Below are 27,666 nucleotides of genomic sequence, written 5' to 3'. Positions count from 1 at the left end.
GGAAATCTGATATAGAAGAGGACGATAGTTGTTAAAGGCTTCTCCATCTCGAGGGAATTATCTTGTTGATATACACCTTGATTATACGTTAACACAGCTTAATATAGAGATATTTTCAAATCTACTTTTTTGAAATCACATTCGATTTTCTTTAAAAAATAATTACTTTCAAATCAATAAGTGAAACGGTCAATTGCAACTACAGAAATTGGAATGCAGTGTCTAAAACTTTTGTAGCTGCTCCTTGGCCATATGCGAGTAGATATTGTGCATCATTTCAATGGCTTCCTCTCAATCTGGGCATCGTATAGAATGGCCACGTACTTGCGACCCTCGGGGAACAGGTATTGTGGTATATGAACATTTAGCAAAGTGAAAGCACAGACATACAACTTAAATGTATACAAGTTGTTTTACTTACTTGTTTTTTAAGGGTACGCGGATTTACATAGTGTTCATACCAGTCTTAGAAGCGTGTAAAGGCGACAGAATCCTTTCCATAAACACAACAATAACACCGACCATTCAACCATGTTTTAACAATGTGAATGCATTAATGTTCACAACGAATCATATGCATATATTTTGTGTTTCCATAGGAACTAACAACTTTCGAATTCTTGCCCCTGGTGAGTATAAACAATATTAGAGCCTACTAACACTGACGTTTTTAAAGATGATATTGATTCCACCTCATCTTGAGGGGCTACACGCGTTATGATACACAGCCTAACTTTGTACAGCAAGAGGTCACGTCAAATTATTTAAATCGTCATGGGAGATGTCATGTCATATTAATGATGCTTGGCGAACTAAGTCTTAGGAGCTTGCTTATTTTCCTTTGTGGTGCCCACTGTATGTCAGCCTACAAAGTGTGCTACACTTGCAACCATTTTCTTCCAGTATTGAGATATACTAAAGTAAAAACAACACTGTTTGTACAAATACAGATTCAAATGGTTATATGTTGTTCAAAGACTTATCTTCTTTATATCTTTACTTCAAATTGCCCACGTACTAAAATCATTCCCCCAAGTCCCTTAACGTATGACATTAATGCGAGCACCAGGCAGGGTATGACAGGGTTGCTACAGCAGCCATATGAATTCACACCCAACGCCGCCGAAGGTCTTAATCGTAATATGATATAATATATAAGACACTGGGTAATTGAAGATGGAACACAGACTGCCTCTGCAGCATCATTTAAAGTTCCCAGTAACAAAAAGTTATATACTCACAACTCATACTTTCTAAAGCAACTTACTCATAGGGATCATACGTATAAATGGATTCTCCCATATTAGTATACTTCGTTACCATGGCATTCGGAACACTCAGACATCATTGTGATGTATGATGATCTGTTTCTCTCAGGAAATCCAATGGCTGCCGCTTTCAAATCGAATCAAGGTTGGTGACACTTACATATAAAGCTATGTTGTTTCAAATTCTGTCCATCTGTTTTTGATTCACAATGACATCAATCCAGTATCTTCTGTGTTCACCCAAAGGAGTAGGAAATGTTGTTACGACAAAGAATCACTGTCATGTCGTTTTCTGTATGCTGTTTCAAAGCTTATTAAGTGCAGGGTTGTACTATTTGTATGCTAGTGTTGTACTATTTGGTATTATAGGACCCTTGAAGATTCCGGAGTAGAATAGGTCTTCAGCAACCCATGCTTGCCGTAAAAGGTGACTATGCTTGTCGTAAAAGGCGAATAACGGGATTGGGTGGTCAGGCTCGCTGACTTGGTTGATGCATATCATCGATCCCAATTGCGTGGATCGATGCTCATGATATCAATCACTGGATTGTCTGGTCCAGACTCGATTATTTACAGACCGCCGTCATATAGCTGGAATAATGCTGAGTGCGGCGTTAAACAACCAACCACCCAAATGGTATTATAGAGTTGTAATGTATGACATCGTCGTGTGCGTTGCATTCAGTATTTGTCGTTGTACCGTCGTAAGAAGTGGATTAAGCACTGTATTTTTTAAGCGTCATAAGGACGGTGTTTGTTGTAATGCTTATTAAGTGGCAATACTCTTGTTTTTAAATTTTCGGCAAGGTACAAATGAACACCGTCCTAGTCTTAGGAATACGTTGATTATCATACACTTAAATTGTTAAAAGATATGGCTACCATTTGTATTGCTTTAATAGTGCACACGTTCAGTGTAGCTCTGCACACATTGTTACAACGTTGTTATTGACTTGTGTACAATTTTACAACGTTATTATGGACTTGTGGTCAATGTTTCACCGTTGCTACGGACTTCTGTGTCTATGGTGTGATGTCGTTACACGAATTGCACCTTTTCATACAACAGCATTTCAGCAACCCGCACCGTGGAATATGCATCGTAAGTTCAATATAACTTTCGTCAGCTAACTTAAATAACAAAGCATGCTGTGCCATTCTTTCGAATGGGTTATATTCTAGGCGTATGCGAGGTGTAACGCTCCTTTAGACAGTATGTTAGACAGCATGTTAGATATATCATTGTATTTCTGCTTGGTGTTGGCGGAAAGATACACCGACAACGCCAGACTATAACCAGTCTCGATTATCCAGCGGAACAAATTCCATTGGGCGTAGGAGACAAAATAGTTGTGAAAATTATATAGATAGATCACTGAACATTAGCCATGACACTAGGTGTTCGCGAAGCCTGAAGTGATGCTGGTCACAGACAGAAATACATTAAGTTGGCAAATCAAGGGTCATATTCGGGGTGAATTTGGGAATCAAATCCTTCTTAAGCAGATCCTGACAGAAGTAAGTGGCGGTAAGGAAGTGTGTCAAGTAAGAGGTGGTGAGGTGAGGTGAAATGGGGTTTAACGTCGCGTCCAAGATTATTGCACTTATATAGCGACGTGCATGTACGTGTGTGTGTTTGTGTGGCTGCTTGTACTAGCCCGGACTGATGCCGATTGATAGTGCTAGCTCACTGAGATACCATGCCGCAGTTTAACATGAATACCCAACTCAGACTCCGAGCTGACCAGTCCTTGTTTTAGACCCTTAATGTCGAGCGCCAGACAGGGTAACGACAGGTACCATCTTTTACGTCTTTTGGTATGACGCGGCCGGGGATCGAACCCCGGACCTTCCGCTCTCCGGGCGGACGCTCTACCACTAGACCACGGAGCCTGTCTCGTCAAGTAAGACAGATGGACTAAATATAGGGACATAGAAATCTAAGGAAAAATGTTATTTGTAACATATATTGTGGTATTATGCAAATTATAACATATATTAGATATATAGACTATATTCATATTTACTGGCTTATAAAACATATTTAGAACATATCAATGGTTGTGGTATAACCTTAAACAGCATGTAGCCCATAGTCCTATCCCTGCAGCCATATTCGCGGCACGGCCCAGTATATCTGCTTACAAAATATGCTTATATTATGCTTGTACTCCCTCTGTTCGTACATCTGAAAGAGTCCAGGTTTGACACTGCTTTGAACAGTATGTCATTCATATCACGGCCTGTCAGTCTGACGAGGAAGTCCACAGTGATGTATGTCATAGATGGATATCACTTTGATGAACGGTCAAGGATCAAATAGAAAATCCAACCCATCCATTCCTTGGATCCTGGTACGGTCAGGGTACGCAACTCTGCCCGTTGCTTGCAGCCTCGTCGATCACTTGGCCACCTGTGTAACAAGGAATGGTTTTAGAATATTTCATTACAATTACAGAATTCATTTAAAGTTAAATTCTCTTAAAAGTAAAATTTTTAATTTTGAAACTTTAGTTTTAGCTTCCTATGCATGTTGTCATTCATAACCTTCTTAGTTAACGAAAACTTCTCCTTTTTATTTGTTACCTAAAATTACGAGTTTTTTCAAGGAAAGTAGGAGGACGGCGTTCTACATCCGGGTGTCAGCTAGTGAACACGACCAGCACGGTCCGTGTGAGTGTGTGTGTGTGTGCGTGCGTGCGTGAGTGCGTGCATGCGTGCGTGAGTGTGTGTATGTGTTAGGACTATTTACTCTAAGACTTGTGTTCATCAATGAAACAGTGTTCTCGTAGGTCTAATGTATGATGTCTTTTTAACGTAGGTTTTCCACAACAACAACCAAATCGGTTTACCGGTAAGTTGGTGTACTTGCTTAATGACATTGTTGTGTCCAATCATTCCAGTTTATACATCTGTACATTTGCATGTGTATCTATAGCAATGTACAATAAACATCTATAGGAGTGTCTTGCAGTATACTGGACACATAAACTGCTTCTGACCCAATAGCCCGTTTAGTACCCGACTCTCTGAAGGTGATCATTAAAACATCCCTATGACCTTCTCGATAGCCCCAGAATGCCATTTAGCAATAATAATAGCAATAATATTCTGCATTCTATATTTTTGTATGAAGTAGCAATGGTCAATACCATTATAATAGACGCAAACATACATTGTTACTGTATGCAATTTGTATATGTAGGTTTTCAACAGCAACAGCAACCAAGACAACCACCCAATACAAAGGGTAAGTCTGACCCTCTGTCTATTGATAGAGACCGCCTCCGTGGTGTAGCGTATAGAGCTCTTCAAGATGCTAGCTTTATCACACGACCATCATAGTTTATAGGACTGATGTGACCTGTATTTGGCTATATGGGTACAAAAAGGAAACCTTCCAGTTCAGAGTAACATATTTTACTTTTACGTCCCTTTGTAAATCATCACGTGCTTCGTGAAACATTGCAGGCGAAAACACAATCAGCGGATCCTTGTAGTCAAGGGGGACAACTCTTTAAGCGGCACTTTGAAGGAACTAACAATATAGCTAGACACACCTTTATAGTGTTTCGCTGTTGGTCTTTAGAGATGCGAGATAATGAAATGTTGAGATTTAGGTCACTAAGTTTGACATCATATACTGAATACAAAAAGTTAGAGATCTAATATTTACGGGAATATTTTTATGAAACTGTGTGCTCAGTCTTAACCACTAAAAATCCCCAAAATAATCATAATCCCTAACGTTTTTTGTTCAGTATATTTTACCTTACCACTAGGCGTTCAGCCACCACAATATCAACATCCTCAACAGCAACAGCAGCAACAACAACAACCGAAAATTCACGGTACGTTTTAGCGTCAATAGTGACATAAGTGTTATTGCAAAAATGTAAGTGAAAATTTGAATACACAGAACCACCCTTGAGGATCCGGGGTAGAATAGGTCTCCAGCAACACATGCTTGTCGTAAGAGGCGGCTAACGGGATCGGATGGTCAGGCTCGCTGACTTGCTTGATGCATGTCATCGAATCCCAATTGCGTGGATCGGTGCTCATGATACCAATCACTGGATTGTCTGGTCTAGACTTGATTATTTACAGACCACCGTCTTAGAGCTGAAATATTGCTGCGTGCGGCGTTAAACAACAAACAAACAAACAAACAAAAATAACCGGAACAAAGTGTCTGTTGATCAGTATCATGAATACATCTTACTTCCACTGTACAACGCTATATTCAGGAAATAAATACGTAGTGATCATAAAGTCAACGAGCCACCATCCTCTTCTCGTGTCATAGTCAGTTATATTGAACTGATATCACGAACAATCGTATATAACGAACAATCGTATATAACGAACAATCGTATATCACGAACAATCGTATATAACGAACAATCGGACATACCTCACAATCGTCTATGACGAACAGTCAGGCTCACCGAACAATCATATATAACGAACATTTGGATATCAGAACAATCGAATATTAGCAACAGGTCGATATAAAGAATAGCTACCCAAGGAATCCTTTCTTATTCCCAAATGTATTAAGAAATAGCACAGACCTTCAAAATGTTGAACATGGCATATAAAGGACTTGATCAGGAATTTTCATCTGGAATCTGTATATACAGTGTAAATCTGTTTACAGCATCGTGAAAAATATATCGTGCAAAGAACTTTTCATGAAAACCAGCTGTATCTATGATAGTACGCTTGTATCCGATATTCATATTCTGCCGTCTCCAGCACCGACCCAGCCTAGTCAGCCTAAAGGTAAACCGTGTGTTGTTGGCATTGTAACCATGGTAACTGTTTGCTTATTATCTGTAACCAGATATATGAAGTATAACATATTCCTTGTAACCACTGGGTTGACAAACTTGATACTAACCTATTTGTAAATTCTCTAGTTTACTGGACAAAGGGAGATAACTGAATGATTTTTGGTAACTGGACAAAGCCAAATTTGTGGCGTTAGGTCTGTAACTCATACTCTGACTGCCAGCGTTATAAAGACGTTATCGAGATTCACTGCTTTAAAGCATATGTATGGGTGAACATGCTTGATCTATATATTCCACAGCGTGATGGATAATCTGCGTAAATTGTATTGTGGTTGCTATGGCAATGGGGTTGCTTGCGCATCTTGACATTAACTCAGCTTTTTGACCCCAACTTATCCAGGACTTTAGCAAGTGAGTTGCGTTTTACGCCGTTTTTAGCAATAGTCCAACTATGCAGGAATGAGTTGCACGACTGTGAGGAACTGAACCTAGACCATCGGCGTGACGAGCAAGCACTTTAGCCACCAAGCTACCCAGCCACATCATTAAGATACAGGGGAATAGTGTTTAGTACCTTAAAATATGTCTGTTTGCTAACTTATTGATATAGTTGGGTTTGGTTGTATCATTACAGGCGCCGTAAGAAATTCTTGACTCGTTTAAAAATTCGAATTCTCATGTAAAATATAAAAAACATCATAAGCTACATGACATGCAGGTGGCTATTACCCCTGAATCATTCCAATGGCTTCTGCTTAGCTTCTCTTGGTGTTGGGAGTGTATATGTATCTCAAATGGTGTTCCGAAGACATACTGGTTCCTCCTCGTTGTTTTAGCTATTTTCATTCGAGCTGTTTTAGCGTCGCACAAACAATGTTTCACCCATATAACCACGAGAACAATTATCAAAATTTGTTATCAATACTTCAAAGTTGTAAATTACACTAACTTATCAAACATATTTTGTTATTATAAGGGATATCAAAATGGTAACGCAAGTCGCTACCAGACAGGCATAGGCGTCTACGTTGTCGATTGTTTGCATGATGGTTCATGCTAGTAACATTGCATGTCAATACCTTGCTGACAACATATGAGATGTATATGTCGGTATTACAAGCTTAAGCTTATCTACAACACTATCTGCACAGGACCCGCCAGCACCAAGGCAGCTGTACCCACAGCTGGTGAGTAGGGGCTAATGACAGCTTCAGTACTTAACTGCCGGGCAATAGAAAGTATACCCTTGACAATTTGGATTTAACCCGAAATTTAAAACGTTTTCAAAACTATACTAGACTGAAAATAGTTGCCGAAAAAGTTACGTTCTAAACTCAATTATGATACCCGTATGAAATACATCACTATTAAATAGCTATTTCTTGTTTGTTTCATTTTTAGCCACCATCGCACATTGTTTGGCCAGGCAGTATAGTATCTCAATTGCAGCAGTAACTACTCCTGCAGCGAGTCTTTGATTCGCATTGAGGAGACCTGGAACCTATTTTGGAGAACAGCTCTTTTATTGTTTGTTATGACATTTCAGGGATTCTTCGTGTGTGTGTGTGTGTGTGTGTGTGTGTGTGTGTGTGTGTGTGTGTGTGTGCGTGCGTTCGTGCGTGTCTTTGTGTGTGTTTGTGTGTGCAGCTGTGCTTTGGCATAATCACTGCCGAGTTTTCAACTTCCCCCCCGCTACTGATGTCCATCACAACCCCGAGTCAGCTTCACTAAGGTAGACATGTTTGTTCGCAGGTCCGACGCCCCCAGCTGCCGGCGCCATGGGCGGTCTCCGGGCTCCAAGGTTGCCATGTAAGGGACCGATCATTTTATAAACTCTTCAATCAAGGCTTCACCATCAAATGCCTGGTGAAGTGATTCCAGAAACTGTGTTGTAGACATTCGTAGGAATTTATTAAATATGACACCCTTTTTTACAACATTGTCTAACTCCTTTACAACATTGTCTAACTCCTTTACAACATTGTCTAAGTCCTTTACAACATTGTCTAAGTCCTCTACAATATTGCATGGACCCCTTCACCCTTTGAATTTTCGTGAGTGGCTGGGTACCACCGCAGGCTGACCTTTCAATATCATTTTCGGATGGTAATAGTTAATCTTTATTACATCTGCTGTGTACACGTGCATAGATTCTGCTGCTTATAAGTAAAGAAAAGAGTTTAACATTGTTTGTTCAGTATATATTCGTTTGGCAACCGAGTTAAAAAAAAAACCCAAGCAACTGTCCGAAGCGGCGTACAACACAATGCATTCACTACTGTATTGTAACCATGGTTACTTCTTGTTTACAGCGATGGTTCAGCAGTTCATGGGCATGAGTCTACACGGTGAGTGTTTCATGTAGTAGCAAAACACATAGTAGAAGTATAGTCATTGATGCATTAAAAACATCATATAAAGACGTACCTACGGAATCCTTTTAGGGCCATTTGATATTGTATTCATTTATTGAAATTTCAAGATACTTAGTTGAAATTTAAAGAAACTAAGCTGATATTTCATGATGCTATGTTGACATTTCATGATGCTATGTTGAAATTTCAAGATAATAAGTTAAAATTTCAAGATAATAAGTTAAAATTTCAAGATATTAACTTAAAATTTCAACTTATTATCTTGAAATTTCAACCCAGTATCTTGAGATTTCAAATTAGTTTTTTGAAATGTCAAGAAAAAGCAAAATAACAAAAAAACAAGACAAAATAGTCCTAAAATGCTTCCGTACGTAGCGAATAAATGCAATGAAAACAATAACAATGAAACCTATGCCGTCCCATTTCCTAATTTCATGGCTTGTATGATGATGATGATGATAATAATAAAAGTATTAATAATAATATACAAGATGTTTACTGACATCCAAATGCTCTCATTTCAGATATCTGCGCTGCCTTGAGTAAGTACAACATTAAACTATGACGTCACCACGTAGGAACCTCATTGTGTGACGTAAATCAAAATATGATGTCGGAATGTCGCCGTGCGCATCAAAATAGGGGAAATATATAAACGTGCACGTTCTATCAATCCTCTAAAACATATATCACGTCCATAGATACATAAAAAAATAAATAAACATAAATCTTAATGCAGACAAGGTATGGTGTGTTTCCATTCAACACAACGTCATTAACGTGTTTCTGTTTGTGTTTTCAGCACTGAAGGGAACGGGAGCTCAATGTATGTATAATATTCCATAGATTTATGTTGAACTGTTTTAAACTTAACTTCTATATAAATGCCGGCCAAAGGAAAATATACACGTTGTTTTATGGTGCCTATAAATGAAACAATTATTATTATTCGATTATGATGTACTTGATATCACAATGATGTGTTGAACTATAATGCTCCGTGGTTCGACAACGTTTTTCGGTCTAGTAACGTATTGATAACGTTTGTAATGTTTGGGCAGTTCAAAGGTCCAAGTCTTTTCTGTATTGTGCTGGTTCAAGATACGTTTATGAATATCTATGAAACTCTCTGAACCGTATTAATAGCGTTTCTTGGACACACATTGTGTCTCAAGTTTACCCCATTATGTAGTAGGGTCTTGGCATCAGTTGTTGGCCAATGGTTCATTGTCTCTTGCTCTGTTCCAGCTGATGCTTTGGACACGATCGTGAAGAACAGATTCCCCAGTGAGTATAGCAGGATGTCGCACGTACCTTGAAGATGCAACGGAATTGTATTTAAGAAATAAACGACGAGTGGGAGTTGTTTATCGTACAATAAACGTCTTGCAGTGTTTTATTGTACGACAAACAACGACCACGAGTCGTTTATCACTTATATGAGATATCAACATAACGTACAGCCTCTTAAAGGATATAAGGAAAAAGAACACGCTTTATATAATATGAATATTTACCCTATTTAATTATTGATGACTCCCTGAATAGAATCCGCTCCGGGAATGTCGGACATGTCTATTTTATGAACAGGGTGGTCTTGTCCTCATATTCTCACAATTGTCACGTCGATTATCTATACCTTTTCACCCACGACCGATTGTCCTATCTCTCTCACTTTCGGGAGCAATCGTTCGGCCACTGATACACCTTACTCAACACATCCCTCTTGAAAATAACGTTGTCCAATTTACGACGTCATCAAGTTGGAAGTACAGGTTTGGTGGTTAGGCTGCACGATGTCGTGTTCAAGCAGTTTAACAACATTCGTACACCTTACTGATCCATATCTGGTGGGTGCTAATGGCAACTACATTGCTAATAAAAGATAATTATTTTAATTGTTACATGTCACACTGTGATTTAGTTTGAAATAAACCAACCTTTGTATTTTACAGATGCATCTATCGTAAGCGGGTTCAGAAATAGAAGTAATCCAATGGAATATAAACAGATGTTCGGGTCGGGTCCTTGGGCCTGTAAGTATTCTCTTAGATCACCTTTGTATAGTCAGTTTACATAACTGGTTTGATACCTACATCTTTGTTAATAACATAAAACCATTTTCTCCAAGGTGCTAAAGTTGTCATAACCTTTGTAGCATTTGTGTCGAACCATTGATGTTAAAGAAAGGGTACAATTTAGTTTATGGATTTTAAATATCAAGTGCATGTTTTTGTATTATATAAACCGCTCCATCCACCTTCGTTTATGTTCACACATCTATAGGAATATTCATTGAATCCTTCCCAGTGTTCTTGATGTCATATTCCCAATATTATCTGACTACTGTTCAGGCAATACATTCTCTTTTTTCTTCGTTTCAGGTGCCTTTAATTTCTATGCAGGTGAGATTATGTATTTAGTTGTTTCTATGTTATGATGTACAAATGTACACTGTTCAGTATTCTATACTATACCCTTTTAAGTGGTACATTATAAGTTGTTCCAAATCCTGAAAACTGGGTTACACATCAACCCATGACACCCAAGGGACCGGGCGTTTATCTTACCACACACCTAATTATATTGCAGGTATATCTTATGCATGCGAATCGACAAGAATACCACAGTTAGGCATTCTTTCATTCATTGTTTACATTTTTCGAAAAATAACAGACGATAGAAAACAAACTTTGAGTTATTCCCCCTAGATCGAAAATATCGTACATACCCGGAGAAGGGCGTCTTACATCAATGTTCCTAGATTGCAAATCGCCAGCATCTCGGCAATTCGAGCTCAGAAACACAAGGGGGCACGGGTGGCCCAGTGGTCAAAGGGGGCGCGATTCGCTGTGCAGAGTTGCGTCTCTTGGGCACGCCAGAAACCTATGATTGTAGGTTCAAATCTCGGTTCGCCCCGATTATGTTTCTAGGTTTGTCAGCACCATACCCGTGCTCGTGGGTTTCACCGAAATGGTAAACGTCTGAGACCTGCATCACTTCGGGCTTTCCTCCAACATTAAGCTGACACGCCGTGATATAACTGGAATACTGTTAAAAGCGGCATTAAACCCAACTCACTCACTCACTCGGAAACACAAGAAATTGCCTTATATGTCAGCGGGAAACTTTGGAATTAATCATATGGATCCGACCTTCATGTGCAATGTGAGATAAGTACTCTTCATATAGGCCATGAAAAACACACACGACAATGATAACTTATAATCGTTGACGATGTATTTCGAAGTCAGTAGTTCATTGTGATACAAGCTAGATACAGTTCAGGGCCATGTTCCACAAAGCGCCATAGTGTTCGTGACTCCCATACTGAGATAGCTTCGTGGAACAATGCCCAGCTTCTGCATCCATCATTCACACGATGAAGGAGATGGAAGAAACCTCGAAAATGTGTGTTAAACGAATTAAATAATGTTAATTCAATTATGAAATTGTATAGCGCACTGTCCAATTTATAACTGCGCAAATGCCCTTAGACCATAATAAATCTGAATTAATTCCCTGAAGAATGGATCAGTATGCACTCGATTTTTAATTCTCAGTTCCCTGGTAAGTGTACAGCTCAAACAGCATGGCGATCACACTAGATGAAATCTAAATATCCTGTATCTCTTTCAAATATGTATGTGAAATGTTGTAGGAAGTTTGATTGTTGCACACTTGACACATCCATACATGCAAGTAGAGTTTGACACTTCTTATTAATGTCTGAAATCTTCATTTCCTTACAGACCGGAGTCCAATGGAAGTCGGTACGTAAACTCTACGGCATCTCAGTCTATTGTGTTCTTGCTGCAGTTGTAGTTCTTTTAATCGTGGCCATGTCATTCTTATTTTATGTCCAACCGTTTAAAGTCACGACACTCATTGTTCACTCTTTCATTCTTTTTAAATTAGCTTGTGGTTGTGATATCCACAGATAACATCATGAAGATGATGATGATGATGTTGATGATGATGATGATACGTGTATTGTGTCGAAATATGTAGAAAAATATATAAAAGTCGTTATTATTAACATTTTATTTTTTTTCACAGCCGGAGCATTCTCTGATCTCGTTGATGGTAAGTTGATGACACCGACCAATATGTTTAATTTAACATAAATATAACGTAATTAAATGAGATATAACCCTTTCCTTAAGAAATTGAACGGGAACCATATACGATTTCGACTTTATATTAGCATTTGTTTATAAATCAATAATAGTGATGACACCAGGTGTTCGCGTTTTCCATGATTACATGATGATTCAACAACCAGACTCGATGGCCCCAGTGTACGAACTCTCTGATTGTACAAGACTATAACGCTAAGGAGTTGATCATAACCACTGGTTTGCCGCCATTATATAGCAGTACCTGACTGCCACACATTAAACATATACTCATTCACCTATACATGCAAGAGGAGTCTTGCTGGACTTGGCCCTGATGACCATCTTATATAGCACTGAATTGAAGTCATGGCAATATGTAGTAGTTATATTAAAGTGAATTAATCGGGTGTTCTTTAACTTCATTTGAAGTTGTCTGAGTTACATACGCTTCCTCTGATTATGCTTGCTTTTATAATCGTTTATTTATTGTTTCCTTCAGGTGCTGGCTGTAATATTGCTTGTGATCGTAAGTATCGACATGCTTTCTTTCGTTAATTTTATAATCTGAAATAGAAGGGATGGTCGGGTAGCCTAGTGGTTAAAGCGTTCGCCGAAGACCGGGGTTCGATTCAGTGGTCGCGGTTTGAATCCCGGTTTGCTCTGATTAGTGTCCCTTTTGTAGCAACATTATACCAAAGTTTGTGTTTCACAAAAGTGAATCTCGTTGGAATAAAGCTACAAATCCCTTTCCATATCCAATAGAAATCTCTGCATAAAGCTGTTGATTGTCCGATTCCGACTTTTTCATGAACATGAGCAGGAGCTTATGAATCACTATCAAATAGTAATGATACCAGGTGTTCGCGAAAAGGTGAGTGTATCCTGTCTCACCGGCCGTGCTCGTCACAAACACATGCAACGGCAAGTCAACTGAAAAATAACACGGGAACATGTGGTACAAGTTAAAACTGCCACGCCATGAAGTAACTGAAAAAAGATTCCAAGCGGAGTGAAACAAAACTACTCACTCACTCACTAGTTACAACTACGTTTGTCTAACTCATATTTATTTGTTTACAGCTCTTCGGGGACCTCGTAAGATTGGCATGATGGGCATGTTTGCAGCAATGAACGGCGGGGTGAATCCTATGGGACCAATGGCAAATCCTCTGGCTGCTTTAGGAAACATGATGAGTGGTATGGGCAACCCGATGGGCGGTATGGGCGGTATGGGCAACCCGATGGGTGGTATGGGAAACCCGATGGGCGCAATGGGAAATCCGATGGGTGGTATGGGAAATCCCATGAATGGCATGGGGAGCCCAATGAATGGCATGGGGAACCCAATGGGTGGTATGGGAAATCCTAACAACGGTATGGGAAATCCTAACAACGGTATGGGAAATCCTAACAACGGTATGGGAAATCCCAACAACGGTATGGGAAATCCTAACAAAGCTGGGAACAATATGCAAAATGTTATGGGAAGTATTGTAAACCTACTGCAAAATCCCGTGGGAGGTCAGAAACCAAGCGGTATGGGAAACGGAAGACCACAAGGCAACGGGCCCAACGGCGGGCATCTCTTTGTCCCTCCATCCCCACAACCTCCTCGTGGAAACAGATGGGGATCCCCCGCTTCCCCCCCAGCTAGAGCCCCGATGCCATTCCCCGATCCCAGCACACAGAACGCTGCCCCGTGGGGAAAGGATCCCTTCCAGATTACACCTCCCCAGCAACAGCCACAACAGCCACAGCAACAGCAACCACAACAACCACAACCTCCATCCCAGCCACAGCCAACACAGTTGCCATTCAACCAACAGATGTCCCAAATGCCAACTCAACACATTCATTTCCCCAACCAGCCTCAGAACCAAGGTCCATCACCTTACCCACAGCCTCCAAATCCCCAGCCTCAGCCTCAGCCTCCCCAACAGCAACACCAACAGCAACCATCACAGAAACAAGGACTCAGAGCCAATATGGCTAACATGCCAAGAAGCCAGGTGAGTGGTTTATTGAGGTTTTTGAGATCATGTGAATACACAATGAAACACTGTTGGTCCGGACCCAGGATACGTCCACTCACTTCATTAAGCTAACCCCGGGTCACATAAAGCTACAGGAACATCATATCGTAACGCTATTCGTTAATCCGGGAATTTATTAATCCGGATTAATGAGTGGGAACGTTAAAGTCCGGAATAATGGAGCTACACTGTAATAAAAAGGGGCGTTGGTTCTTACCAGTAACCCGTTTATCCAGAAATTCGTTAATACGGACAATTTTACTTGGAACGGTACTGTCCAGATAAACAGGGTTTCGCCCCAGTGAGGAAAAGACATTTCATTCAAATTCAAAACATCAACACCGGAGAATCCATTAGTCTCGATTACCTGCCGAAACAGAATGAGTTGGGCGTGAAAGGGTATAGCGATGAACAGTATGTGACTGGATCACTGACAATCAGTGATGACCCCCCAGGTGGTCCCAAAAACGGGAACCATATCCTACACCATCGCTCCTGCAGACCACGTATTCACCTGTTCGCCTTCTCGTTAAAGAACCCACCGTGTCAGTTATAATAACCATATATTATAAGGCTCCGGCTAAGAAGACAGCTATTGGACAGCTGCTATTTTATACAGAATTTTTTCTAATTATTTATTTTTTTCCAAAGGATCCCGAAATAGCCCCCCATCTCGCCGAAGCACTTCTAAGAATGCCAGCGCCACAGAGAACCCAGTTCGTGAACGACGCCATATCTGCCTTCTTCAGAACGCTCGGAATACAGCTGCCAAACCCCCAACAGCCACCCAATGCTCAAAGAGGTCGGTGCAGTGTTAGAACAGATTGTTGCCAAGTGTAGATACATATTTATTGTGGTTTTTAAGAACATATGAACGTAGATCCCCCCAATAAAACCGTCTTCCCACTTATAACATCATAGATGTTGAATCTGTCTGTCCATCTACTAACGCCATTACAATGATAAATGATGTAACACCATTTGTGTCATCTTTATATATGGCTATATGCCATGATTTAGAATAATGTAACAAGGTGTAAACATATCTGAATATCGAATGTTTTTTGTCAAATGGGACACGACTGATTGTGTAGAGTTACGTTCATCAGGTGTTCAACAAACCAATGATCTGGGATTCCAATCATGCAAGCATACTCGTGCGTGGTCAACGTCTAAGATCTGCATCACTTCGAGTTGTTCATTCCAAGCAGACATGCCGTCATGAAATACATAGCGGCGTTAAGCCAAACTCACTTAGTCTTATGTCACTGTTCAAGCTTGGTAATCCTTTTCTTGAATGATACTGATTTCTTTTATGTATTTTTCTTTCAGGTTGGTGATACTACGGTTTACACTAATCATTCACTTGGGTCAATCGGTCAGTGCCGCCGGAGGGTTGAAGTCCACGGCAATGACAGCACAGTGATACGTAGCAGTGATGGATCGACATCACGCTACAGACGTTATATGAAAGCCAGATGACTGAATGTGTGTACGCTCTCTAGTTGTAATAAAGAACTCATTAGATAGCATGACGTGTCGTTTATTAATTGGTCAGCCATTGGGGAGACAACTCTAAAAGTGTCTGTCAGCGCTTCAAGACTTTCTGCCACTTGAATGTAGTGAAGTGAGGTGAAAGGAGGTTTGACTCTGCAAGATTATTGCGCTCATATAGCGACGTGTGTGTGTCTCTGCTTTTACTAGTCACGACTGATGCCGATTTATAGTGCTAACCCACTTCAGATACCATGCCGCAGTTTAAATTGAATATCCCACTCAGACACAGTGTACTGACTCCGAGTGACCAGTCCGAAGGTCATCCTCTTAATGCCGAGCATCAGCCAGGGTAACAACAAGTGCTATACTTTATTGTTTGTTGGTATGACGCGGCCGGTGATCGAACCACCGACATTCCTCTGTCCGGACAGACGGCCTATCCACTACACCACGGAGTCGTAGATTTCTTAAAAAAGGGGCAAAACAGTAAGTTTTGTCTGTCCACAAAACATCAACTTACACAACACCAACACCAACACCATTCGCCATCTACAGTGAACTACACATTTTTGTGGTTCAGCAACATTATTTTCCCCAGCATTTGTTTTTGCTTTCAAAATATTAAATGTGAACGTCAAACACTGACATAACATAAAAAGTCATAGGTGTTCAAAGTATGTTTAAATAATTATGACTCATGGGTGTACAGATCGAAGACATATTTAACCTTTGACACAACATGTTTAGTTGAGAAGAGAAATAAACAACTCAGAAAACGAACAGTCGTATAAAAATATATGATACAATACTGCATGAATGTGAAATGAACATAAGACTGTAGAACGATGCTTCTTCGATGCCAAATATTGAACTTTTTCATCCTTTCGGCATGTTGATAGGGAGCAAACAGCAAGTTGTGACCAGGAACTCCATGGATTGAAATGTTAGGGACCATTGAGGGAAATGTTGAGACCAAATTTGTAATAATATATATATTTTTTAAAGTCAAATCGACACACTGTGGCAGATTGTGTTTCTTCCAACAAAAGGAAGCATAATTATTTTTGTTCAAGAATTTTCGGGGACAGTTGATTTGTTTCGATAAGACCCCAGCACACTCTCCCCATCGCCCAAGAATATCAAATGGTCGGCCACTGACTAGAACATTGTATCCTCTATGTCCAAAATAGAAGATTTTGCATATTTAGTGCTGACGTCCAACGACATTGTGCTTGTAACACGCTGGTCTTTTCATTTTGCTGTCAGGAGCCCGGACGTAAATCAAATGGTGCAGTTAGGGTTACACATGCCTTACATTATGCCACCGAGGTTTTGACGAAACAAAGTGACAGTGTATTTAAAGACAAATGTGTATCGTAAATCTACTGCACTCAACATTCAAAGTGCATTTCGCTCTTTCGCTCATTGTACGAGTTTTGCAATGAGTACAGTTGACACAAGACACTGTTCTTCCAAAATATAAATTAATTAAATATTATAATGATCAGATAAAAAGGATGATGAAAAGGAATCAAGTTAATTCAGCAATCAAATCAAGATCAAAAAGTTTTAATTATGTCACTGAAATGAGACAAAAAGAGACATAAAATAATCAGTAAATCAAAATCCCTGTAAAGAGGTTAAAATATGTATTGTTTATTTATGACATCACTTTCTTTCATAGTTGACTATATATCGTAATTTTGTAGTGGCTTGAAAATAATTAATCATTCGTGTACGTTCAATGTGTCAAGGAGAAACAGAGTAATACAATCAAGGTACAATTTTGGTCTGTTACACTTCAGTTGAGAGTGACACAAGAATTCATTTATCCTTCATTCTGACATACTTCTGTACCGTCTTGGCATTTACCGTCCTAAACATAATCACTAATATATATTGTGGAATATGAAAAGTAAATTTGACAAGTTCCAAGAGATGAGTAAAGAAAATGATACCCGTAATTGTGTCTGGTCTAATGAATTTCAAATAGGACTTATTAATACTCATGTCGAAATATGATATTATTTTCAATTTACTTTTTATAAAGTGTTTGAACTCCTTTTATTTAAAAATTACTGGAAACTATAAATATATGTTGATACAGGAATAATTTTGAAAACATGATATTTGTAAATACCATAATGTTAACTGCAATATATGGAGAGAGAAATCACAATCGGTATTGGGAGAAAGAATAAGGTAATTGTATATATATATATATATATATATATATATATATATATATATATATATATATATATATATATATATATATATATATATATGCCTGGTAAGTGAGTAAGTACTTGTCTCAGCCTTGTTCAGACCAATGTCCGTTAAAAGTGGCGTCGAGAACATCAGTGTCTTTTGACTTCTTCTCCATGGATAACAGGAAACAAACTATGGAACAGTTTAGACTGTGTAGATAATCATTGTATAGACTCAATGTTTCAATTATATTATAATACTATCTCTACTTCTGTGATTTTAAATAAATATTGCATGTTAGTTTTCGGTCAAAATATTTCTTATTCAGCAAGTAAAATAAGATTTCGAAAGTTTAATTTGATTGAATAACAAAACATACTGTTTTAGAAAAGATTGTTAACAATACCCAGATATTACATGATAATTATGTAATTATTGCACACAGTAAACACAACATCTAATATATATTAACAGGATTGATGAATTATCCAAAACATGATATTTTTCTTGCACAAAAGAAATTAGTATATTTTGAACGTATGAAAACATGTTTTTGAACATAAAACAGGGAGTCTTACATCAGATGGATTTCACATTAAAACATGAACAAAGGAAAAAAATGAGTTATTATTATCGTCATACATAGTAATTGTACAACGTCAACAATGTCTTTCTATTTGCAGTAATCACCGTCTCAATTGTTAATTATACTTTAAACATATCTTTAGGTTGATGTGTTATCTCTTTCTGTATATGAAAATCATATTTAATATTTCATATTGAAACTGAACATTTATTGGACATTTGTCATCATTTTCAAGTTAATTAGTTGTTTGTTTTTCTTTTAATGACAACATGATCAATAAAAATAATGTTCCCAAAAAATCAATTCAAACTGTATTTCACTTGAAAGTTGTCCACACCTTTTAAGTAATAATTCTATATAAATGCACCTCTTGCTCGAAAGTCTTATTGAGATTTATCTTTCTACATGCTTAATGTGTTACAATATGATTGATCAATTAACATAATTTCTTACATCTACGCGTGTGTACTTTTGTCAAAGGTTTTCTACTTTCCAAAAAGGATCCTCCTCGCCTAATATTCAAGTTATTCAACCTCACACATGATTAAATAAAGTGACCAAAGTTTTTTTTTCCATATTCACTTGATATCTCTAGTAATAGCAGCTACCACTGTACGATTCCGACAATTCCTTGCGCATGGGTTTATGAATTACAATCAAATAGTGAAGGGTACACGATTTTCCCCAGACATTTCTCGATTTCTCAGATAAATTTGAAATAATGAGAAAATAGTTCGAATTAACGAGCAAAAACTCGAAACAACGAGAACGAGAACGAGAAACGAGAGAAACAACGAGAAAATAATCGAAGCAAGAGAACATTCGAAATTTCGAGTTTTTGAAAAACACTTGAAATAAAGACATAATAATCGAACGAGAAAAGAATCGAAGTAACGAGAAAATAATTGAAATTACTTACAAATAGTCGAAGTAACAAGAACAGAAATCTGTCAGCATCTATGCAGAGTCGTCTGAAGGGCCGCGATTCACTGTGAAGAGTTGCATACCTTGGGCACGCCAGAAACCTATGATTGTGGGTTCGATTCCTGGTTCGCCCCGATTATATTTCTAGGTTTGTCAGCACCATACCCGTGCTCGTGGGTTTCACCGAAGTGGTAAACGTCTGAGACCTGCATCACTTCGGGCTTTCCTTAAATATAAACATATCATAAGTGATATAACTGGAATACTTTTAAAAGCGGCGTTAAACCCAACTCACTCACTCACTTACTCGTCTATAGAGTATACAGCATAAATTATCCCCACCCAACAATGACTCCATAAAGCTCTTCTAGATTGTTCTACAAAACAGTACACGTGTCTCTGTATTAGATTGTCAACACGACTATATATAGATGTGTGGACATCAATGATGACCAAATGAATATCACTGTATGCACTGAAGCCGCACCTTCCTGTCGCTGTACCGCATTGCAGCTCGTGTTTCAGCTTCCAGGTACCGGCCCAGATATATGCGTGAGAGGCGCCAATAAAATCTGCTCATGCAGCTCAGTGTGTTGGGCACTTTGACTGCTTGTGTGTATGTGTTTTAAACTTCACTTACAGGATATGTGTATGTGCTTGATATTTCACGGACTGCACGTGAGTCTGTGTGTGATTCTTCATTCACTGCATATGTGTTTGGGCTTCATATTCCACGGATTGCACATGTGTATGTGCTTGATACTTAACTTTGTTTCAAAATAGATTTTATTCCATTTCCATTTTTTGAACGCAAGGTGACTATGAACAGAGAGTAGAAATCAGCTGCTTCCATTTCTTTTGCTAACAGTGCATTCTGTTGTTTTTGTTTGCAATATATTTTTCAATTTGACAGATATCACTCAATCTTTTTATGGATTAGACGGTATTTGTTGATTAATACATGGCAAATAATGAATCGTTTTGCTGACAGCAAAATAGGGTTAACTGCATGGTCATATGTACAATATCGAAACATAACAGTATGTTTTCTAAATTCAAGTTCAATATTTAGATTACTGTTGATAAATATTTCAACCTGTGACCAGAAGGTCTTGACGTGTTCACATCCATAATAAATATGTGATGAATCTTCTCTACAGCATTTACAGAATATACAAATATCATCATCCACTAAGTTTAGGACAAGTAATTCTTTCTTTGGGTAGATTGTTCTATAAATAAATCTATATTGAAAGTCCACAGCGTACAGTCCTTAGCACATTTACTGTAGTACGCAAAAACGTCTTTACAATTAATAGGGAAGTAGAAAATACCATACCAGTACAGTAAACTACGGTTATAGCGAACACGCTTATAACGAACTGACGGATATAACGAACTTACTTTTTTGGTCCCGACCATTTGATGCTGTATATATGCTTATAACGAACTACGGTTATAACGAACTGAAATTAGTATTCCCTTTGAGTTCGTTATAACCGTAGTTTACTTTATTCTAATACTTTAATGCTTGTGATTATTTTGTCATAAAATATCCTGGATCCCTTTTTATCTGAGAGAATGTCCGAACAAACATTGTTTATGCTTAGTTCACTTAAATTTGATGATCTGTTTGTAACAACAATTTTAGGAATATCAGTTAACAGCTTTTGATAGTCTAAAATTGTTCCTTTTATTTTGTATCTGCTCTTAAAATCTTCCAAATTTAGAAGACATTTACATTACGAATATCTCTTATGTAGTGAACGCCGGGATGCAACCAATGCCTTATAATATATGAAGATACAAAATGATGATTAATTAGAGCGGTTGAACCATGATTTGTTCTATATCATCATTATCAAACTCATGTTTTCTATAAACTATGCCCCATGCAGTCAAAACATCTCACCAATAAGGATTGTCCATATGAGATAAGCAGTCACCAATATCATTTATATTAGTGCACAGAAGGAATGTGTGGCTTATGGGAAAGATGTTATTGCTACCTGTATTCTATATTAATTATCCTTTGAAGGTAGACAGTTTAAGAGTATTTATAAAAGATTCAATGTCAATCATTCTAAGAACACCGTCACTTTATACTCGAATCATATTGTTTTTCTTTTGATCTTTTCCTTTTTGTCATTCAAAATAAATTTATAAAAAAAATGTTTTGATTTCATGAATAAATGTTTTTAGTGGGTAAGGTAGTGCAGAGAAAATATGTACTAGAGTAGAAATTTATAACTGTGATATTCCCTATTTGTGTTAAATCTCTTCTACGCCAGTTGGCAAGTATTGTGTCTATAGTATCCAATCGTTTCTTTGTATTGAACACCCATAGGTCTTTTAAAGAAGGATTTAGTGAAATATCTAAAATTTCAAAATCTCCTTTATGCCAGTGTAGTTTTAAATCATTACCTAAAGATATATTATTTCCCGACATTGCACCTAGCCAGATTTGATTGCTTTTGTCTTATCTACATTCATTTTAAATTATTTAGAAATTATTTAATGTTTCTATGGCAGCTATTTTCAGATTCCCACAGAAAGACTTGTGTATCGTCCGAATACTGTCCTAATTTGTGTTCTGGGTTATTTTGTGTAATGCCCTTTATGTTAGAATAAACCCTGATCATTATATCTAATATTTCGACTACAAATAGGAACAGACAGGGAGAAACCGGGTCTCCCTGTCTACATCCTCTTTTTGACATACAAAATGATGAAATATGCCTATATTGTAAAACAGATGCTGACGTAGTTAAAATCTTTATCCATTTAATGATATTTGGTCCAAATCAATTTTTGTTCTAATACTTGTACAATAAATTGTGTTGAGACTGTGTCAAAAGCTTTTTCAAAATCAGGGAATAACAGTAGGCCTGGCCTGCTCAACCTTCTAGTTTCAGATAATATCATAGAGTATGCTTATATTTGCAGTCATACAGCTTCCAGGAATAAAGCCTGTTTGTTTGTCATTTCTGTTTGCATTACTTATGATTTTATAAAGGGAATTTAGCAATCTAATCTGGCGCCTGTTTTTTTACTAGATCTCTGTCTTTATTTGGTTTGGGAAGACAAGTGATAATTTCTCTGTTCATTGTTTTAGATAATCTATTATTTTTATAGGTTTCATTCATAAATCTATGAATCCAAGGGCCTAATTCCTCCCAAAAGAACCAGATATCCATCAATACCAGTGCTCGTTTTATGTTTCATGGACAGAACTGCATTTCCAATTTCTTCAATGCTAATTTCCTTATCAAGATTTTCTATTTCATCTTTACTTAGTTTAGGTGTTTTTATATTATTCATTTTGATATCTCTGGCTTGCTCAGTTGTGTTTATTTTCTTGTGAGAGTCGCCATTCGTGAGAGGCGCCAATAAAATCTGCTCATGCAACTCCGTCGGGATAGGTTCAAACTTCTCTTACAGCATGTGTGAATGTGCTTGATATTTCACGGACTGCATGTGTGTCTTGTGTTCGCCACTTCCCTGACTGCATATGCGTTTGTGCTTGACACTAAACTTGCGCATGCTGCGTGTGTGACTGCTTGATACCTCGCTGACTGCATGGTTCATCTTATACGTTGGAACCGTTGTGTCTGATATGATTACTAAAATGAAGAAGTGTGGGCAGCAGATCTTTAGCGTGGTAAGGGGAGATTTGGAGACCCCCCCCCCCCCCCCCCCCCACACACACACACAGAGACACGCCCACACACACACACCCCATTTGTCGATAACTTATGTGTCATCTTATGGTTTGTGATTGCAGAAAAGGGCTATGACTACTATCAAAATCAATAGGGTTGAGCCCTGATAGTGATTAAATCTTTACCATTACAAAAGACGTTGAGGACCACCCGATTCTTTAGTAACTTTAGTTAATCTGGCATGGCATGGCATATGGCATATTAACTAAAGCAATATGAAACAGTCGGGTGCTTCTTAACCTTTTGTGAGTAGCATATGCCATTAGGGTTATACGTCTGTGCTGGCAGTCTCGCGGCTTGCTCACTTGGTGATGAACTCACGTCTTCAGTTTCTGTGCGACCCGTGAAGATCCGAGTAAGAAGAGGTCTTCAGCAATCCAAGCATGCCCTAAATGTCGTAAGAGGCGACTTACGGGAACGGGTGGTCAGGCGCGCTGACTTGGTTGATGCATGTCATCGTATCCCAATTACGTGGATCGATGTTCATGGTGTTAATCACTGGATTATCTGGTCCAGATTCGATTATTTACAGACCGCCGTCATATAGCTGGAATATTGCTGAGTGCGGCGTTAAACAACAAACAAACCGAAACAGCATCAACGCCTTCAGTAGATATGCTGCACCGGAGACACGAGTGACTAAATCGCATTCTACCATGACATTGATGAATGCTTGATTCTGATTGGTTAAAAAGAGGTTTCCTTTTTGCTACGGAAACCCCTTTCAAATATGGTAAGCCTTTCCACACAAAAAAACGTGCGTATGAATACATAGATAGCCTACATATCGATTCAAAGAAAATGGCTGCCGATCTATCACCCCCATATGAACTGTAAAACATATCTATATATATTTCCTCTAATACACGCTGGGTCTCTAATACCAGACAGGTCTCTAATACACGCCGAGTCAAGGGCTCTCGCGAAATTAATAGACGGCGTATAGTGTCAAACAGAGGAAATACGGCAGTTTCATATCGGGCCGTTCTGGGCCGCAACCCTGACTGCTTCGATGATGACATTAAAAGATTTAGCGAAGGCATATCTTTTGCATACAAATGAAATGTTTATGAAACTGTTAGATCTACAGAAATGTTCTATGGTGACCAGAATCGGAACAATTTAAGCTATTTCCTCATTGAAACAACCGACAATGAAAGTAAAATATAACATTATAATTTTTTTTGAAAAATACAACATTACATCAGCAGGGACAGTTAGTCAACGTGTTAATGTTGAACAGCATCACACTGTGCATCAGTACTGGGTTGTCTTCTGGTTTTCTCCGTTAGTGTTAACAATTTCTTTGGCAGCCATAGCTGAGAGTGCAGTGCAGATGGTACAGTGACAACCGGGACACGTTAGGACGGTTCTCATTTCAGGGTGGGGAGGTATAATTCAAAGATTCACACATTCAAAATAAGTGAAAGAGTTATATCTAATAAAAATTTTTAGAAAATAACAATTGTTCATTTTTTAATTTTTTGGTAACTTTTTCTGAAACCCACGAACAGGTAATTTCATATTGAAACAACCGACAATGAAAGTGAAATATAACTTAATAAAATATGTTTGAAGACATTTTATTCATGACAACATGGTGTTTACAAACCTTTTTCTGATCGATATCCATTACCAACTCCGTCAACCACCACCGTTGGAATTTGGCAGGAGGGGATTTGAAAGTGCATCAGAACACACTTCCTTTGGAAAGTCCACCAAAACAATGTCCCAACTGAAGTGACAGCTTATTAAACTTGATGAAATTCATTTCAGAACACGCACAGTTATGAAAATTATACACGACCTACTATTTCTGGACCACAAATGTCTCAGTTCTGTCACTATTTAGCTTTGGATCCGTGAAATCTTGAAATTGACAGGTCACACCATGCAGATTCCTCGTTTCAAAATATCCGGCTCGTCTGCAGCCTAAACAGTGGCTGTTCAGTCATACTCAGTTCCATTAGTAAGCATATGGATGTACCAGCAGGCTCGATCAATCACAGTAAATCTACAGGTAAATGTTGAACCACATCATAGATCGGGGTTGTCATCTTGCTTCTTTTAACTAGATCAAGTTAATGTAAACACATGATTGTCAGCCATTGATGGCTGTGAGGTGTGAGTAACCGTGATTTAGGTCAAGTTCTGCCACATCCAAGTTCGGGGTAGAGAGGCATTTACTTTGATGTTATTCTTGTTTACTGGGGGTAATTGCTATCTAACTAATAACTCTTAGACATGTTAAATGTATATAGGAATGTTTATTCATAAAGTTTGCTGTAGAAATATATTAGTTAAGCATTTTAAAACCTTTTTCTATTACCCGTCACCCCTACAATAGAAATGATGGCATGTTCGATTTCCAAGAAATGACCTCTCTCACAAATTTCCTAGAAACGACTGCCAAGTCCACAGTGTTCAACAGTGTGCAACAGTTTGATAGAAATTAAAACATCTTTCTTTGGATTAAGTTAGGAGTGTTATTTGTCAACTTCGTTTGAAAAACTATGTGTTTTGAACACTTATTATGAACTACTCACGACTTTGGTGTTTTTTAATCTTTAACTTTAGTAATATTTGTTACATATACAACTACCTGTGACCACTTTTCGGAATGTTCTAAGATCGCGGACCTGTGCACCTGTGTTATTGCGCGTTGCAAGAGAGCGCCGTTTTCAAAGCGTAGTTGCAGTCATGGTAGAATGGAGATAAACTTACTGTGTTTTGAAATTTGATGTAGTCCCACTGTAGAATAGAAACCTCTTTATTATAATTTGTAACCTCGCGCTAAAGCGCTCGGTTCAAAATTATAAAAAAGAGGTATCTATTCTACAGTGGGACTACATCAAATTTCAAAACACAGTAGGTTTATCTCCTAATTCACCGTTTCTTCCCTTGGGTGTGGCATAATCCTATACAGTTATAAAGTGTGCAAGACCTGTATCACTTTATATCGACATTCCTTGATTTAACCGACATACTGTTCAAAGAAGCGCTTTCCTGACCCAATCACTATAATAACAGCAGAGCTAAAGAAATGTACACTTGAAAATTGGATTTGACCAAAAAATAAAACGTTATCAAGACGTTACTAGGCAGAAAACAGTCGCCGAAAGACTTCCAGGTCAGGGTCCAAAACACAGCTATGATACCCGTATAAGCTACATCACTATTAAATAAGTATGTCCTGTTTGTTTCATTTTTAGCCCCCCGATTATGTTTCTAGGTTTGTCAGCACCACACCCGTGCTCGTGGGTTTCACCAAAGTGGTAAACGTCTGAGACCTGCATCACTTCGGGCTTTCCTCCCACATTAAGCTGACACGCCGCGATATAACTGGAATACTGTTACAAAGCGGCGTTAAACCCAACACACTCCCTCATTTTTAGATACCATGGGTGTATACTTTCTTTTGCCCGGCAATGTATTCACACGTCAAACAAAATCTATGTTGACCTGTAACCTAGCGCAGTAGAACTCTGCTGTTCGTTTATACAATGTCAATCGTTTCTGGGCGTAAGAAAGTGAATGAATTGACTCAGCGCTCACGTGAGAGGCAGCATCTAGAAACTGAATGGGTTCATGGGAGCAGCACCTATCGTGCAAGGTTCATGTGCTTATACAAAGACAGGTGCGTGTACGTTCCACGTAGACACACAACAACCCCGTCATAGTCCAAGACAAATCGCTTCCTAGATTAAGCGATCCTGTCATCATGGTCCGCGTGACGCCAGTTAAAATAACATTACATCTACTTTACATCTTAAATAGTACCCTAAGCATGGCACGACAGTTTTATTACGTTTCATTCTGTTTGTCTCAAAGGTTATCCAACCGTTATTAAAACCATTCCTTACAACACCTACATTCAGCTCTGTATGAGAAACAATACAATATTAACAAAAATAGTTATATTTCATGGGTTTTATTTACGCTAATGGGGAAAAAGATACCTCGTGTGACATATATATATTTTTATTGTTTAAAGTGTCAGTGTGGCATTGAAATCGTGATGACACTTTATACGCTCATGCAAAGGGTGGAAAGTAACGTAAGTTAAAATCACAACACATCCTGCTGACTCCATCTTTTGCATCGCAGCAGCCAAGGGCAGAGATCATCTGACA

The 27,666-nt window shown here is 38.4% G+C and overlaps 1 protein-coding gene across 1 annotated transcript; it reads left to right on the top strand.

Moving 5' to 3' along the window:
- Positions 1 to 574: 574 nt before the first annotated feature.
- LOC139460371 (ataxin-2 homolog) lies at positions 575 to 15,933 on the top strand. The gene is made up of 21 exons (XM_071241863.1): positions 575 to 629; positions 1,378 to 1,413; positions 2,338 to 2,370; positions 4,090 to 4,122; positions 4,474 to 4,518; positions 5,051 to 5,119; positions 6,027 to 6,053; positions 7,216 to 7,251; positions 7,817 to 7,873; positions 8,377 to 8,412; positions 8,964 to 8,981; positions 9,242 to 9,265; positions 9,688 to 9,726; positions 10,395 to 10,475; positions 10,824 to 10,844; positions 12,192 to 12,212; positions 12,499 to 12,525; positions 13,060 to 13,086; positions 13,641 to 14,569; positions 15,245 to 15,395; positions 15,926 to 15,933. Exons 1-21 carry the CDS (start codon positions 575 to 577, stop codon positions 15,931 to 15,933), a joined length of 1,773 nt encoding a protein of 590 aa, XP_071097964.1.
- The last annotated feature ends 11,733 nt before the right edge of the window (positions 15,934 to 27,666 follow it).

The sequence above is a fragment of the Haliotis cracherodii genome, unplaced genomic scaffold (assembly GCF_022045235.1).
Source record: "Haliotis cracherodii isolate W230 unplaced genomic scaffold, xgHalCrac1.p SCAF_14, whole genome shotgun sequence".
NCBI classification, from domain to species: Eukaryota; Metazoa; Mollusca; class Gastropoda; order Lepetellida; family Haliotidae; genus Haliotis; species Haliotis cracherodii.
This window is presented reverse-complemented; position numbering and strand designations above follow the sequence as displayed.

Bases quoted from the DNA above. Each gene is read 5' to 3' on its own strand.
- LOC139460371 (XM_071241863.1), top strand. From the start codon at position 575: ATGCATATATTTTGTGTTTCCATAGGAACTAACAACTTTCGAATTCTT. The intron at 9,266-9,687 runs GTATGTATAATA...GCTCTGTTCCAG, and splicing joins GAAGGGAACGGGAGCTCAAT to CTGATGCTTTGGACACGATC. The intron at 9,727-10,394 runs GTGAGTATAGCA...TGTATTTTACAG, and splicing joins CGTGAAGAACAGATTCCCCA to ATGCATCTATCGTAAGCGGG.